The 15,646-nt window shown below is 43.8% G+C and overlaps 1 protein-coding gene across 1 annotated transcript in view; it reads right to left on the minus strand.

Moving 5' to 3' along the window:
- Nucleotides 1-15,646, minus strand: part of PKHD1 (PKHD1 ciliary IPT domain containing fibrocystin/polyductin) — a 340,735-nt gene that overhangs the window by 148,359 nt on the left and 176,730 nt on the right. Inside the window, exons 40-47 of the mRNA XM_069974284.1 lie at nt 15,232-15,386; nt 14,767-14,961; nt 13,158-13,283; nt 12,641-12,774; nt 9,786-9,898; nt 8,653-8,752; nt 4,255-4,389; nt 896-934 (exon numbers count right to left, since the gene is read on the minus strand). Of these exons, the coding sequence (XP_069830385.1) occupies nt 896-934; nt 4,255-4,389; nt 8,653-8,752; nt 9,786-9,898; nt 12,641-12,774; nt 13,158-13,283; nt 14,767-14,961; nt 15,232-15,386 (997 nt within the window). The remainder of the gene's footprint in view (nt 1-895; nt 935-4,254; nt 4,390-8,652; nt 8,753-9,785; nt 9,899-12,640; nt 12,775-13,157; nt 13,284-14,766; nt 14,962-15,231; nt 15,387-15,646) is intronic.

Raw genomic sequence — 15,646 nt, forward strand, 5'->3', positions numbered from 1 at the left:
TATCTGTGAGAGGGGAGGGGGATGCAGCTGCAGCTTTCCTCCCTTTATGCCTGGTATACTGTTAGCTGTGAGAGAGGAGGGGGATGCAGCTGCAGTTTCTCTCTTTATTTCCATGACTGAATGCAGTGAGAGAGAACGGCAAGGGGAAACAACCAATTGGATCTCATGTGCCAAATTGCAATTAGGGCCCCTTCCTTCTGTTCTGTATAATGTTGTCATCATTGTACCCCCACGGGCACCAGGTTCTGACTGTGACCGTGAGCTTCAAACCCTATTTAACTACTCTTATGGAAAAATAATGCCCAATTTACCAATTTATTTACTAGTTGATGTTTTTCTCTGAGGACCCTCGGACCGCCATGATTCAGACCTCCACCAATTAGATATTAGCGTTTGATGAGTGTTCCCAGGCAGGGGTCTTGCACCATTACCCTATCCACAGAATGGGGGGGGGGGGGGTGTATGATCATGGGGGTGGGGGGGATTGCTGGGACCACATACTTGAGAAGCAGCTCAATTCCAATGGGGGTACCTATTTTTGGAGACCCAGCGGTCAGATCCCCTCCAATAATATACTTCTCTAATGTGGATAAGTGCTAATGGAGGCACAACATTTTGCATGCTATCGATGTATATAAATTCAAACAAAGGATATATATATATATATATATATATATATAAAATCTAGAGCATCTGATAACTTCACAGATTCCACTGACAACAGATTCTAGGACTTCCCGCTATAAGGTGAGAGCTGTACATAACATCCAGTATCTGTTGCAGACATACTCCAGCTAACTAGTTAATGTCATTTGTACCAATGATTGTTGGGGGGGGGGGGGTTGGGCTTTTTTTCCCCCATTCCAGATATTTATCTTAAAATAAGTCGCATTACCTCAGCGGAAGAAATCAGGAACGTGAATGTCACTGCTACCTAATTGATGCAAAGTAGACATCCTTATTAATGGACGCATTACATAAATTAAGATGCAAATTATGTCACGGGGGATGTTATTATGAGATAACAAAGATAATAACAATTATAATTGAACCCCTGGCAAAACTCGCAGCAAAATGTCTCATTTCCCTAAGGTCTGGGACGTGCTCCGAGAGTGAGCTGCTAAATTCAGGAGGAATATTAACTGCTGGATCCGCCGCTGCAGCGAAGGTCTATTCTGGGTTTTCCTTTGCTAGACACGACCAGTCTCTGAACAATGGCAATACCAGCCCTGGGCCTCTTCTTGCAAAATTTATACATACGGAACCTCAGCCAAGTAAAGAGAGTGACCTAGAAAAGCAGGTAACAAGCGGCAGGAAGACTAAAAATACACCTGGGTATCAACCGTTCAGTGAAGTGCATTACATGTATAAATCATGAGTGTAGAGAGCAATGGTCCTCAACTGCGGGCCAGGAATAGAGCCGGGGCAAATGCCCCAAGAGGCCTCCATGACCTCAATCGCATAAGAGCCCACCTTAGACTCCACAGGCATTGTAAAGCATCTGCTAGGATGACCAGTGTCACTATACAACATGTAACCTAGGTGAGTGCTGTCATGTGATATCATGAAACCTGGACTCACCCACCTGAGGAATTAAAGGGGTTTTCCATAAAGCTTAATGACAGTAAAACAAAAAGTTATACTATTTCTAATATTGTATTTGTTTCAAATCTTAACCCCTTGAGGACCCATGCGAAAATGTACGGCAATAAGTCCAGCAGGTCTATGAAGCAAGCTCGGGATCTGGGCTTGCTTCATAGAGGGTGAGGATCAGTTACTATCAGCAGTTGGGTCCTCACCATCAATGATACGCAGGAGCAATGCCGCTGCCGCTCATCATTTACCACTTAAACGCCATCAATGGCGGTGTTTGAGTGTTAGGAGTGTCGCCTGTCACTGTCCAAGCAGGAGGCACATTACTTACCTCTGTGCAGACCGATTGGCAATATCGATTGGCAATATAGGGGAATATAACCACTAGAAACCAGATAGGGACACACAAAATATAGGAAAAGAGAAACCAAACTACTGAATGCCAAGTTCTCGGGTGTCAAATCAATAGCCACCAGGGACTGAGACACTACAATATTGGACATAAAGAAAAGGAGCACTACCAATGGGTGCAAAGAAAAGGGAACCAAACCATAAGACACAAGGGACAGAATCACTAACTACTAGATATCAGGGACAGGAGCACTAACTACTAGACACCAGGAGCAGGGGAACCAAACCAAGGACCCCACAGACTGAGAAGATAAGCTGCTGAAAATTCTAAGAACATTATCTAACAGACAATGGCAGAGACCAATGGACACTTGATTCTGGAACCAAAACAATGCACACCAAGAACAAGGAAAACAAACACACACAACTTGGGATGCCAAACCACAAAACACCTAAAGAACTTTATGAAAGACAAGGGTAGCAGACTACTAAACAACCAAGTATCTGAATATAACCAAACATCAAGGAATAGGACACCAAAACACTGCATACTAGGGGTAGGAGCGCTGTGTATTAGATGGCAGAAACAAGCGAACCAAACTAGCAGACACCAAGGATCGGGGAGGGGGGCAACATGCAATAAATATGGGGTGCCAAACCTCAGATCACCCAAAGAACTTTACTCATGAACAAGGTTTATGAGTACCAGTATACTCCAAGGACTGGGACACCACTGGACTCCAAGGATAGGAGCACTGACTATCAGACTAGGAATATTGGAAGCAAACCAATGGGCACCAACGATAGGAGCACTGACTATCAGACTAGGAATATTGGAAGCAAACCAATGGACACCAACGATAGGAGCACTGACTATCAGACTAGGAATATTGGAAGCAAACCAATGGGCACCAACGATAGGAGCACTGACTATCAGACTAGGAATATTGGAAGCAAACCAATGGGCACCAACGATAGGAGCACTGACTATCAGACTAGGAATATTGGAACCAAACCAATGGGCACCAAAGATGAGAAGAGCAAAGAGTAAAGGCCCTATTCTAGGAATAGAAGACAACGATCAGCCGACATCGTTCATGTCGGCTGATCGTTGCGTCGCTTGTCTTTCAAACATGTTGAAATACAAACGACCAGGATAGCAACGATCTGCTGCCGTCACTCCGTGGAATAGGAGCGTCGACAGCAGACGATCTAGCGTTCACCCGGGCAGCCCCCCCGCACCTCCCCGCACCTCTCCGCACCTCTCCCACACCCACCCGCTTGATGCAGCCATGTGTAATAGCGGTGGCAGCGAGCGGGCAACGAGGAGCAAACAAGTGCTAATAGCGCTCATTTGCTCCTCACTGTCGGCCCGTGGAATAGGGCCTTAAGACACTGAAGACTCCAAAGCCAAGAACACATTTACATGAGGGACATGGACAACTAGCTACTGGACACCAAGCATCTGTGTATCATTGAACACCAAGAACTCAGACACTAATCTCAAGATACCTTAGACAGAAGCAAGACTGAATAAATATAGTCATAGATACCAAAGAACAGACTAGGGGAACAATTTAGAGGACCACACCAACCAAGACTGTACCAGGGACAATGGCATCAAAGATCTGGAAACCAGACACTGATAGACCGGACTACTTGGCGAAACCAATGGGCATGCAACAAACCAAAACATTGGATGCCAAGTAAATGGGTACCAGAATACTAGGCCCAAGGACCTGGCATGGATACCAAAGACAATATAATTCTTCTAACCAACTTTATATTATACAATATATATTCTAGTATATTATAATAAATTTTATCCAGCAACTTTTCCCCCCTGTACAGGTTGTATAACAGCCCTGCGGTTCCATACCATATAGAGAAAGTCCATAATATAGAGGCAGATCGTGTATTCAGCTCACTATGCTTATCCCCAAGACTTTGTATATTGTACTAATCCCCGGAGAAAGGGAAATAATGAAATATAGTTGAAGCCATCACCTATATGCTCCGGGACACAAAACACAGTGTTATTATTAGTTGAGGCCCATAATATACCATTTTTTTGGCCGTTATTAAACATGCTCAAGGATTGAGACATGAGTTAAAGGGAAACCAGAAATCTTACTTCATAAAATTTGTTTCCAGAGCTTAAAGCTATAGTTTGGTAATTTTCCCTCCTCTGCCCCCCACCCCCTCCCGATACAACGAGCTTGTATCAGGATGGCTGGTCATATAGGAGCTGTCAAAAGGTTATTTATGCCTGCTAACACCGAATGGGAAAGATTAAATTTCATTACTTACCTCCCCATCAAGATGGCCAAGCAATAAACTCCCAGAAACTTCAGGATTCCCGGAGCTTTCGCTGATATTAATTCCAAATTCCTCGCAAGAAAAGATCTTAAAGTCTTTAAAAGAAACATTTCCGCATCTTGTGATCTAAACACCAAAAGAAGAGCAACAGTTAAAGACAACTTATAGAGAATAAAGGGCAGACTAAATGGACCAAGTGGTCTTCTTCTACCGACAATCTTCTACGTTTCTATGAAACCCTGAAGCCCCTCTGGTATACCCTTATACCCCTCCCTTCCTGGAAACCTTCTCTTATACCCTTATACCCCTCCATTCCTGGAAACCTTCTCTTATACCCTTATACCCCTTCCTTCCTGAAACCCCTCTCTTATACAAATGGCACACAATGGGTGGACAGCTAAAAACTATGCTGCTATGTATGGAAACCAGGGATGCATTGTAGAAGGTAAAAATGGGATCTTAGATGATCCAGCTAGATGCATATTTAACCACCGGCTCACTATGGGTCATGTATGGCCAGGATAACCCCTTCCACCATCCTTACTCTCAATTCACTTTGGATTTCTATAACATGATGAATAAGGTAAGGAGCGTTACATGGACTGGGCAGCATTCAGGACCCGTTGAATAGAAGATGGTGCCCTGGGCCAAAGTAGGACGCCCTTATTAGTAATTCCAGACAACACATTACCGCAATACATTAATTACTTCTATCTAAAAATCTCAAGTCTTCCAGTACTTATTAGCTGCTGTATGTCCTGCAGGAAGTGGTATATTATTTATACTCTGACACAGTGCTCTCTGCTGCCACCTCTGTCCATATCAGAAACTATCGAGAGCAGTAGCAAATCCCCTTCGGCTCTGAACAGTTCCTGTTACAGTCAGAGGAGGAAGCAGACTGGAAAGAGTACACTACTTCATGCAGGACATACAGCAGCTGATAAGTACTGGAAGATTTCATACTTTTAAATAGAAGAAAATCAAAAAACTATATAACTTACTGAAACCAGTTGATATAAAAGAAAGGCACACAATGGGGCACACACTGAAATCATAGAAATTATAGGGCCCCCACCTCCCACCAATTTTCAGTCATTGAGGGCATTGTGTCAAATCTGATACATCATGTTAGTGGTGCACCTATATTCCTCATCACAACCACTGGGTGACCACACACAGACACGTAGAACATATGAAGCTGCTCATCATCCTAGTTTATGGGATTTGATAAGCATTTTTACATAGAATCATATTAAAATCCTGAATGTGTGAACAGGGACTAAAAATCTTTATGGAATGAGCTCCCCCTAGTGGTGGCTGCAGAAAGATGGTGTACCTGTGTAGAAACGGAAGGAGGTGAGCATCAGACACCCTTGGGTGGCCTTCATTTATACTGGGTATGCTGCACCAGTAAAAGCTCTCAGCTCATACACCAAATGTATCCAGAAGTCCACGTGCATATAACATAGCATATGTCAGAAGATAAACCTTATAGCATACTCTGGGCACCAGCAGCTGATGGCAGATATATGGCATGGTAATTATCATTATACATTTGAGAAATACAGAGCTTAAATAATGCTCCCATAGAGTGTCCATATAATACCGCTATATAGAGTAGTACAAAAAAAGGAGCTGTAAGTTAACATCTGGACAGTCCTCTGTACTTTTAGACACATCAGTTAGGGGGAGATTTATCAAAGTGGTGTAAAGTGGAATTGGCTCAGTTGCCCCTAGCAACCAATCAGATTCCACTTTTTATTCCTCACAGATTCTTTGGAAAATGAAAGATGGAATCTGATTGGTTGCTAGGGGCAACTGGGCCAATTTAACTTTACACTAGTTTGAAAAATCTCCCCCATAGTGTACATGAGCATTGTGCAGACTGTGGGCGCTGACTGGGCGCTGACTGTGTCTTCCACTCTCTGGTTGCCCCTGGGGGTTATGCCTGTTGGGTCAGTAGGAAGCAGGGAACTTTCATGAATGCCCAGCTTACCATCCTCTAAAACCAGCCCTGGTGGCATTATATAGTCTATAATATAGCACAGTATAAGACCATGGAAAGAACCAAGAGATGAAAAGGTAAAGAATACAGATTCCTCAATTATTATTTGCTAATTGGGGTAAGCCATAGAGATAGGCCATGAGGCAGCTACAGGGACCTTTGAGAGAGGATGCCTATACCTACTGTGTACAGGATAACCCTCTGCAGTGGAATCAGAGATATCTATCTATCTATCTATCTATCTATCTATCTATATTTAGAGAGAGAGAGAGAGAGAGAGAGAGAGAGTATGGTAGCCCAGAAGAAACAAGTTCTGCCACTGAGAGGAACTGCAATGTCCTTTGGGAACAAGGTGGTGAGAAAACAGGCCAATACAGGGGCAGTAAATCGGTCAAAGCAGGGGTGGTAAACTGGTCCAAGCAAGAGCAGTAAACTGGTCTAAGCAGGGGTGGTAAACTGGTCTAAGCACAGGTGGTAAACTAGTTCAAGCAAGGGCGTTAAACTGGTCCAAGCAAGGGCGGTAAACTGTTCTAGGCAGGGGGGTTAACTGGTCTAGCCAGGAGCAGTAACCTGGTCTAAGTAGGGGCGATAAAATAGTCTAACCAGGGGCACTAAACTGGTCTAAGCAGGGGCCGTAAACTGGTCCAAGCAAGGGCGGTAAACTGGTCTAAGCAGGAGTGATAAACTGGTCTAAGCAGGAGTGATAAACTGGTCTAAGCAGGGGTAGTAAATTGGTCTAAGAGGGGGTGGTAAACTGGTCTAATAGCCCTATTTCACGGAACGATTATTGTTCATAGACTCGCTCCAACGACCGCTCGTAAACGAGCACTTAACAATTTTTTTAAGCGAACGATAACACATAATACGTGTGGGAACGTGAACGATATCTGTACTGTAACGATTTTTTTGCGGTCGTTACATCGCTACATGGTCGTTTAAAACGTTCGCTGGGCTGAGCATGTAGGTGGGGAAATGTAGGTAGACATTTCAAGAAAGACTGAAAGATTTTTTATTCAACGAAAAGATTAGCGAATTATTGTTGAAAGACCAACAATTTTTTTTCGACATGTTGAGAAAAAATAGTGAATGACTCAACGACGATTTCGTAGTTGTCCTTCGCTCGTTTACAGCTATTCCACAGAACGAATATCGTTAACGAGCGGTCGTTTAAGCGATTTTATGAACGATAATCGTTCAAAAACGTTCCGTGGAATAGGGCCTTAAGAGCGGGTAGTAAACTGGTCTAAGCAGGAGTGATAAACTGGACTAAGCAGGAGTGATAAACTGGTCTAAGCAGGGGTAGTAAACTGGTCTAAGCAGGGGTAGTAAACTGGTCTAAGAGGGGGTGGTAAACTGGTCTAAGAGGGGGTGGTAAACTGGTCTAAGAGGGGGTGGTAAACTGATCTAAGAGGAGGTGGTAAACTGGTCTAAGAGGGGGTGGTAAACTGATCTAAGAGGGGGTGGTAAACTGATCTAAGAGGGGGTGGTAAACTGGTCTAAGCAGGGGTGGGGAAAAGTCTTTTGATGCCTGAGGGTCAAACCCGGCACCATAATGGCCCTTTTATCTTTGCACTGGGGTTCAACTTTCACCTGTCTACTAACTTAGGAAGATTTTTCCCCCCTTTGAATATTTCTGGCCTAGTAATAATACAGTATCCCATTTCTATGGCATGTATACTGATGCACCAAATTTTGGGAGGATATATAAACGATTTTAATAGGAAAATAATTAGTGATAGACCTCACCTAGCAAGTGTCTATCCTACCCTTCTTGCTATGTACAGTATTGTGTCTACACTGCAGTGCTAGCATTCAATTCATGAACTAGAAAGCTCCGGATGAACATTGTCAGGTTCTCGCCAAAAGAGAGCGATAAACTGCACAGCAATGCATAGAACTGTATGGCAGCAAATATAATGATAAATCTGGCATTAATAAACCTTGTGCTTGTGGCCGGTAAGCCGTCCCGCATCTCTCAGTGCGACGTACGAGACCGGCTCTTCATATCAGGCTATTCTGGTATCTTCCCCAGTCTCTACTAATCTTTCCTAATGCCGTTCTGAACTGTAGCCAATCATTCTTTTGTTTAAACTGCAAGCGTAGCTAGAAATGAGAATTAGGAGCATTTAACCAGATTGTTTGCTACACTAAAGTATGTTAATCTTCCCCATTTAGGAGAGATGCCATTTTCCTAATTTCTTTGTGCGATTTCCCGAAGAAACGTTTCTTGCTTCTTCTCCTCTTTTTTATATCTGCCAATTTGTTAAAGACGTTTGGAGATTTGCAGTAAACATTAGCGCTTTGCGGAGCCCGTGCCAGGCAGTCACACTAAAGGATGGCCTACTTATAAGAGATATACAGGCGAGGTGATGATCTTACAGTACCTGAGCTCCACCTCCGCTCTTCCAGGCTGTAAAGTCTTGGAACGCGGTCAGGGTGTCGTTCCCAGACGGGCAATATTCTGGGTGTAGGCGAAAGCCGGACCTGTGTGAATAAGGGGATCGGGTTATAATGAGTATAGTTACAGTATTCTACAGTATAAAGTATAGTGCTAGACAAGGGTATCGTAAATCCAGTGTAGGTATGGTTGTGCCACTTTGGCCCCTGACACCAATGAACTCATCAAAGATATATAGGCAATGTCCACCATATTGGGGGAATAGTGTGGTACTTGGTGTTGAGCGAAGAGGCCGAACTGTTCGGGTTCGGCAACCTTCTCCTTACCTGAACCCGCATGATGACCACCAGTGTTGGGCAGAGAGGCCGAACTGTTTGGGTTTGACAATGTTTTCCGATCCTGAACCTGAATGATTACCACTAGTGTTGGGGAGATAGGCCAACATGTTCAGGTTCAGCAATGTTCCTCAAACCTGAACCCAAATGATTACCACTAGTGTTGGGCGGAGCACTCTCCAAATCTGACCGCTTAGCATTTGACTCAAAGCAGCTGCAGAAGTTGGATACAGCCGTAGGGAGACAGAGAAAACATGGATACAAATGGTAATCATGGGTTTGATTTTAAAGAACATTGCCCAGCCTGAACAGTTCAGTCTCTCTGCTCAACACTAGTGGTGATCATTATTTACGACGATGGCCCTTTTTTTTTTTTGGAAAGGCTAAAGATCGTGAAAGGGTTAACATGCACATGATCTTCTTAGATGGTGAGCAGAGCTTGGCTAGCCCAATCTCCTTTCGGCAGGAAGTCAAGAGGGAGGAGCTCTACCTGAGCTGCCTGCTCAACCAACCAACTAAAGAAGCCAGTGGAGGATCTTATAGGACAGGTGTCCATGCTGGCCTTCTGAGAGGGAGCGGACTCCTATATGACATCTATATGACCTCATAGGGTAAGGCTTCTTCCTGGTGAGGCTTCTCTTTAATTATTGGATACAATTTAGTTGCTATTTTTGGGGTTTGTTCATTTTCCTTTGGTGCCCTTAGTCTCATATAAGTGACCGCAGTATATGACTAGGTGCTCCACATGATACGGCACATCGGTTCTCTGTGGATGTTCACTCACCTCATACACGACACAGCTGTGTTTTTCCAAAAAGTTTCCAATGGGGCCTGTGAAGGACCTCCTGGTGAGAGGTGGTAGAAATACCCATACCCCGAGCTGCAGACTGTGTTTTCCTTATAAGAACAGAGAAGCATTAAGCAAGTGTTTTTAAATGTTAAAAGGTTCTCTTGTCAAAGACAACCCACATTTAATTACTTTACAAAACACAATCACTGCAACGCAACATGGCCACGTTTGCTTTCACAATCACATTTATGACCAAAATCACCATGTAGCCCCCTCTTCATAATAAGCTGATCACTAGGGGTCCTCCTTCTGAAACCTCCAGTGCTCAGCTGTAATCTGTTAGGTAGTAAGTGTTCAATTCCCCTGCAGCGCCACCACAGGAGAAATGAAGCATTACACAGTGTTTACATTCAAACTAGTGGGTTGTCTGTGTAATATAGGACAGGTCAGGTCCTCCAGACCAAGACATACTCTTTATAACCATTCTCCATTCTGGCCAAGATGGAGAGGATCCTAAAACTCTCTTCTATTAAAGGGGAATTATCGGCAGGTTAGAGTAATCTAACCTGCTGATAGCCCCCTAATGTGCACAGGGCACTAGGAAGAAGATATGTCTCTCACCTTCCTCCTGGGTGCCACTCCTGTGCAGTCAGTAGTCGAATTCACGGCCCGGAGCACCATATGGAACACTGCCCCACCCCCATCATGGCGGTCTAGCCTGTACTCTCCATTATTTATCATTAGAAGGAGCAGGCCAGCTCCGCGCTTTGGGGGCAGGGCAGTGCTCCTAACGGTGCTCCAGGCACTTGATTCAACTACTAACTGCACAGGAATGGTACAGAGGAGGAAGGTAACAGACATATCTTCCTCCTCAGCGCCCCCTGCGCATTAGGGGGCTATAGGCAGGTTACATTACCCCTGTAGGATTACCCCTTTAAAGAGATTCTGTCAGTAGGATTATGCTGGCCTATCTCAGGGTAGCATAAACTAGTGACAGAAAAGCTGAACAGAATGATGGATCATTTACATTGTTCTGTGCAGCTGATATGAAGATATCCTCCCGAATAACATGGACAATAAGTAGTCCTCTCCATTATGTGCATGAGCCCAGTAGTCCTGGATATTCATGAAAAGCGTAAAGCTCTGCCCACCAGCTGCTGATTGGCAGTTATCTATACATGCTGTGTATAGGCAGTCAACTGTCAACAGCTGAAGGGCGGGGGAAGGGGCGTGGCAAGAATCCTATTCTCCTGCATATTAGGGGAACGGCTGAACAGAATGATGTAAGTAATATAATTATCTGTACAGCATTTCTGTCTATAGTTTATGCTGCCCTCATTTAAGGTGGAATCAATCTAGTGACAGATTCCCTTTAAGTTACATTGTCACCAAATAAAAAAATAAATTAATAAAGTTGCACTCCTCACCATCATTTTTGCATCTGGAGATAAACGAATTTGGAATAAGGATGTCCCCAGTGAGAGGCCCAGCACCCAGAGGGTTAAACCGTGGCAGGCTTTTTCCAGCTGATTACCTGCATAGCCCTTGGTGAGCAGATAACGGCTGCTCGGAATGACGATGAGTTCACCAAACTTTGTCATTTACACGGTCTGTTTCCACATCAACGCTCATGCTTTAGGCAGGAACGCACTCCCCAAAATTACCTTATGCCATTTTCCAAATTGCACTTCTACTTGAGGACTGTACTTTGTACAAGTCCAGTCATTAAATCAGCTCATTCACATAGGCGGACACCCTCATAGTGATGGAGGTTTAGGCAAGCAGAGAATTTGTGTAGAAATCAATTTAGTTCCTGATTTCAATGAATTATAGAGCTTTATGCCGCTTACATTTCAGGTGAAAATTACTAATCTTTCAATGCCCGGGGAAAACTTGACACCGGTATCAAATCTCACCTGAACAAACTCATGGGGACTCGGCATTGCTGGAAATATATGACTATGGAGAGTGGAGCGCCGCTCTTATATCCTCTTGTTTTGTTGGGGGATTTTTCCATTAGGGGATATCGGTTTAGGTTAACGCGTTTTGGTTTGTGCAGTGAAGGGGAGTAAATGTATAAGGTATTTACATATATACTGTCGGGGGATATGTCTGACCTCTGTTGTGGTTAGGAAGAGTTAAGGTTCCCCACTGAATGTTTAAAGGGGTTATCCAGCGCTACAAAAACATGGCCACTTTTCCCCCTACTGTTGTCTCCAGTTCAGGTGCAGTTTGCAATTAAGCTCCATTTACTTCAATGGAACGGAGTTTCAAAACCCCACCCAAATTGGAGACAACAGTAGGGGGCAAGTGGGCATGTTTTTGTAGCGCTGGATAACCCCTTTAACCCCTTGACAACATCCTCAATACACAGTGGGTGCTGACTGCTATCAGCAACTATCACTCTTAGTGACCGGCATTGGAGATCACTTCAATACTGGATATTAAACCCCTTAGATGCCTCAGTCAATTTCCACCATGCCACCTAGCTGGTTATTTAACATCCTCAATACACAGTGGGTGCTGACTGCTATCAGCAGCTATCACTCTTAGTGACCAACATTAAAGATCACTTCAATGCTGGACATTTAACCCCCTAGATGCCTCAGTCAATTGCCACCACACCACCTAGCTGGTTATTTAACAGATGTGGCTTCTCTTACTACAAGAAAACTACAGTCATCCTCTTCCCGGAACAGTAGATCCAACTCAGCTTTTACAGCATTTAAAGACATGCTGCATTTAATATGGTTTACCACGGTTTATATATAGATGGAAGTATTAACAGTCAATGAAACAGAAAATAAAGACTGAGTATGTCAGATACCATATTACTTATGTAGTCTTACCTCAATAGCATTGGAGGGAGACCTGATATAAATGGCGGCTGGTGCCAGCGTTTCTAAGTTTGAGAGGCCATCAGTTCCCAAAATCCTTATTAGGTAATTCCTCCTCACCTGGATGGCATTCTCTAAATGTTCTCCTATGAATACATCAAGAGTCAACATTAGGGTATGCACACACTACGGAATCCGGGCGGATAACCTGCCGGGGATTCAGAAGATCGTGCCCGTGCGCTCATCTCCACCCATGCCATTGACTCCATTCTATGCACAGGTGGATTCCGCCGTCTGCCCAGAGAATGAACCCCTTCATTCTTTGGGTGGACGGCGGAATCTGCCTGACCATAGAATGGAGCCTATGGCATGGACGGAGAGTGAAATGATGAGCAGCAAAATCCGAGGGGAGTTCTCAGAATTTAGTAGTGTGGACCCATAGGGTATGTGCACATGCTGATATATAGATAGATAGATAGATAGATAGATAGATAGATAATTAGATAAATAACTGATACATATCACTTACCTACAATCACACCGTGACCTTTAATGTTGTAAAATATGTTTTCTTCCACTATGAAATGTGAAATTCCGGAGAGGCTAATACCGCGAGCAAAGGAGTCCACCACAGCACACCCCCGTATATAGGAACCTACAAGAGGGGCAATAATAACACCCTAATGATGGATGTATTTAGCTCAAAGAACATTGTCTAGAACTAATACAGCTGTATATCTGTATCTCACATAAGAGTACGGTAGGTATGTATTAGTTCTCCAGCTGTGGACAAGGTTTAGGACAAGACAATGAGGTCATCAGAGAGTATTCTCTTACTGAGACCCTAAGCAATCAAATATAATCTGTATGCCAAGTGTTCCTAGTTTTACTGGTGTGTAGTGTCCCACTATGAGTTTTCTTATACACCCAGGTAAAAGCAATTCTTTCAGGTGTCCCAGCTGAAGTATGCAGTTTGCTGTGCACTACTCCAACCACAAGGTGTCACACTCCCCCAGGACACAGTTCAGTTCAGTTGGAAGGTTTAGCCAGCCACACACCCTCACACTCAGCACTTACCTTCTGAATAGATCAGTTCAGTTGTGGGTTAGCTTAGGAAGAGACCAGACCCATTTACAGTGTCACAGACAACAGTAGTTATGCACTGCTAGGCCTTACTTCAAGGTAACTGGAGTTACAGGAGTAACCCCCTTGCCTTGCTGTGGATCCTAACTTCAGGACAGTCACCCTCTCAGGAAGGAGAGACAAAAGGGACTGTACCCCAGTAGAGCACAGTGCAAGTAAGCCGCTCTCTACTGAATACGCTCAACTAAGTAGGAAGGAAACTACTAGCTAGCTTCACCCAGAGACAGAGGCCTGAGACTGCTCAGATTGGTGGAGGTCTGCATTGATCGTGACCTTCTGGAGGTTTCTCCCATCTGAACACAAGACCTCTGGAGCTCAGTCAGAGTGGCCATTGGGTTCTTGGTCACTTCTCTTACCCCTCTCCCTGATTACTTAGATTGGTGGGACGACCGGCTCTAGGAAGAGCCATGGTTGTTCGAATTTTCTTTACGAATTATGGAGACCACTGTGCTCTTAGCAACTTTCAGTGCAAAAATGTGTTGTCCCCTTCTCAAGATCTGCACCTCCACACAATCCTGTCTCCGAGCTCTACAGGCCGTTCTTTCCCCTTCATGGCTTGGTTGTTGCTCTGATATACATTGTCAGCGGTGACACCTTATATAGACAGGGGCGTGTCTTTCCAAATCCTGTCCAATCAGCAGAATTTACCACAGGCTACTCCAATCAAGTGCAGAAACATCTCAGAGATGATCAAGAGAGATGGGAGGAGCCAGAGCTGAATGTCACTCTTTTTCTAATACATGTGCAAACATTTTAACATTCTTTTTTTATATATTCTTATTATAGGGTACCAAATGTGGAATGATGGAGGAACACTTAATTTCTTTCTTTTTTTTTTTTATTTTAGCATTAGGCCGCGACATAACCACCATGTGCTATTTATTGTACTGTGTTCCTTTTACCACAATATACGGTCAGTTTTCTACAAAGAGTTAAAGTTAAGCGCTACAATATAAGAGAAGTAGATATTAATATGTAATACGACTCCATCCTACCAAACATGGGGCTGTTGCCAACTATATTGAGGGCACTGCGTGACTGTGTGAAGGCTTGGCCAGCGTGCAGGAAGCGGACTCCCGAGACTTGGACCAGACTTGGCTCATCCTTCAAGGCTTCGGTGATAAACACCATCCCTAGATCTTGAGATCCAAGCGTTTTCTCACTGCTTTCATAGGGGCATTCTGTTATATCTGAAGGAAGAATGAAAACTATAAACCCGAAAGTATGTAAGATTAGAAATTCAAGGAACATGGCATCTGACATAGGGTATATATATAGTCCTTTCTGGGTCACGATTTGTAAGAATTACCCATAAAGCCAGTCCACTCCTCAAAATGTAATTGAGGTAAGTTCCATAGCGCCACAAAATCTAAGGGTCTCACATTTTTGGTCATTTTAGAGCCAATGTTTTATACTACTTTAGATAATATTTTGTATATTTACAGGGTGCTTATATTTACCTTGGAATCCGGCCTCCTGGCATCGCTTGTGGCGACTGATATACTCATCCGTGAGGTTCCCTTGTATAGTAATATCTCTACTTAGCAGGGCCACCATAGGCCTTAAAGAGATTTCCTCACCCTCGATGGGTTGATCTAGAATATCATAGTTATATCTGCAATATGGAAAACAGTAGCAGATATCCTAAATTTATGGAGAACACACAAAAACCCCCCACAAAAACCTTTACTGTGCCCATGGTTCTTACAGTTTACTATTGGTAGATTACACACCTTGCGGGGGTAACTATGACTGGAAAGGGGACACTATAGTTGTCATGGAAGTAATTTGATTATCATGGAGCATGGTGGCTATCATTTAGGCAATGTGGCCATTATTAGGGCTTTGGGACTGTTTTGAGGGCACGGTGGTCAA

Source organism: Dendropsophus ebraccatus, chromosome 6, assembly GCF_027789765.1.
Source record: "Dendropsophus ebraccatus isolate aDenEbr1 chromosome 6, aDenEbr1.pat, whole genome shotgun sequence".
Classification (NCBI taxonomy): domain Eukaryota; kingdom Metazoa; phylum Chordata; class Amphibia; order Anura; family Hylidae; genus Dendropsophus; species Dendropsophus ebraccatus.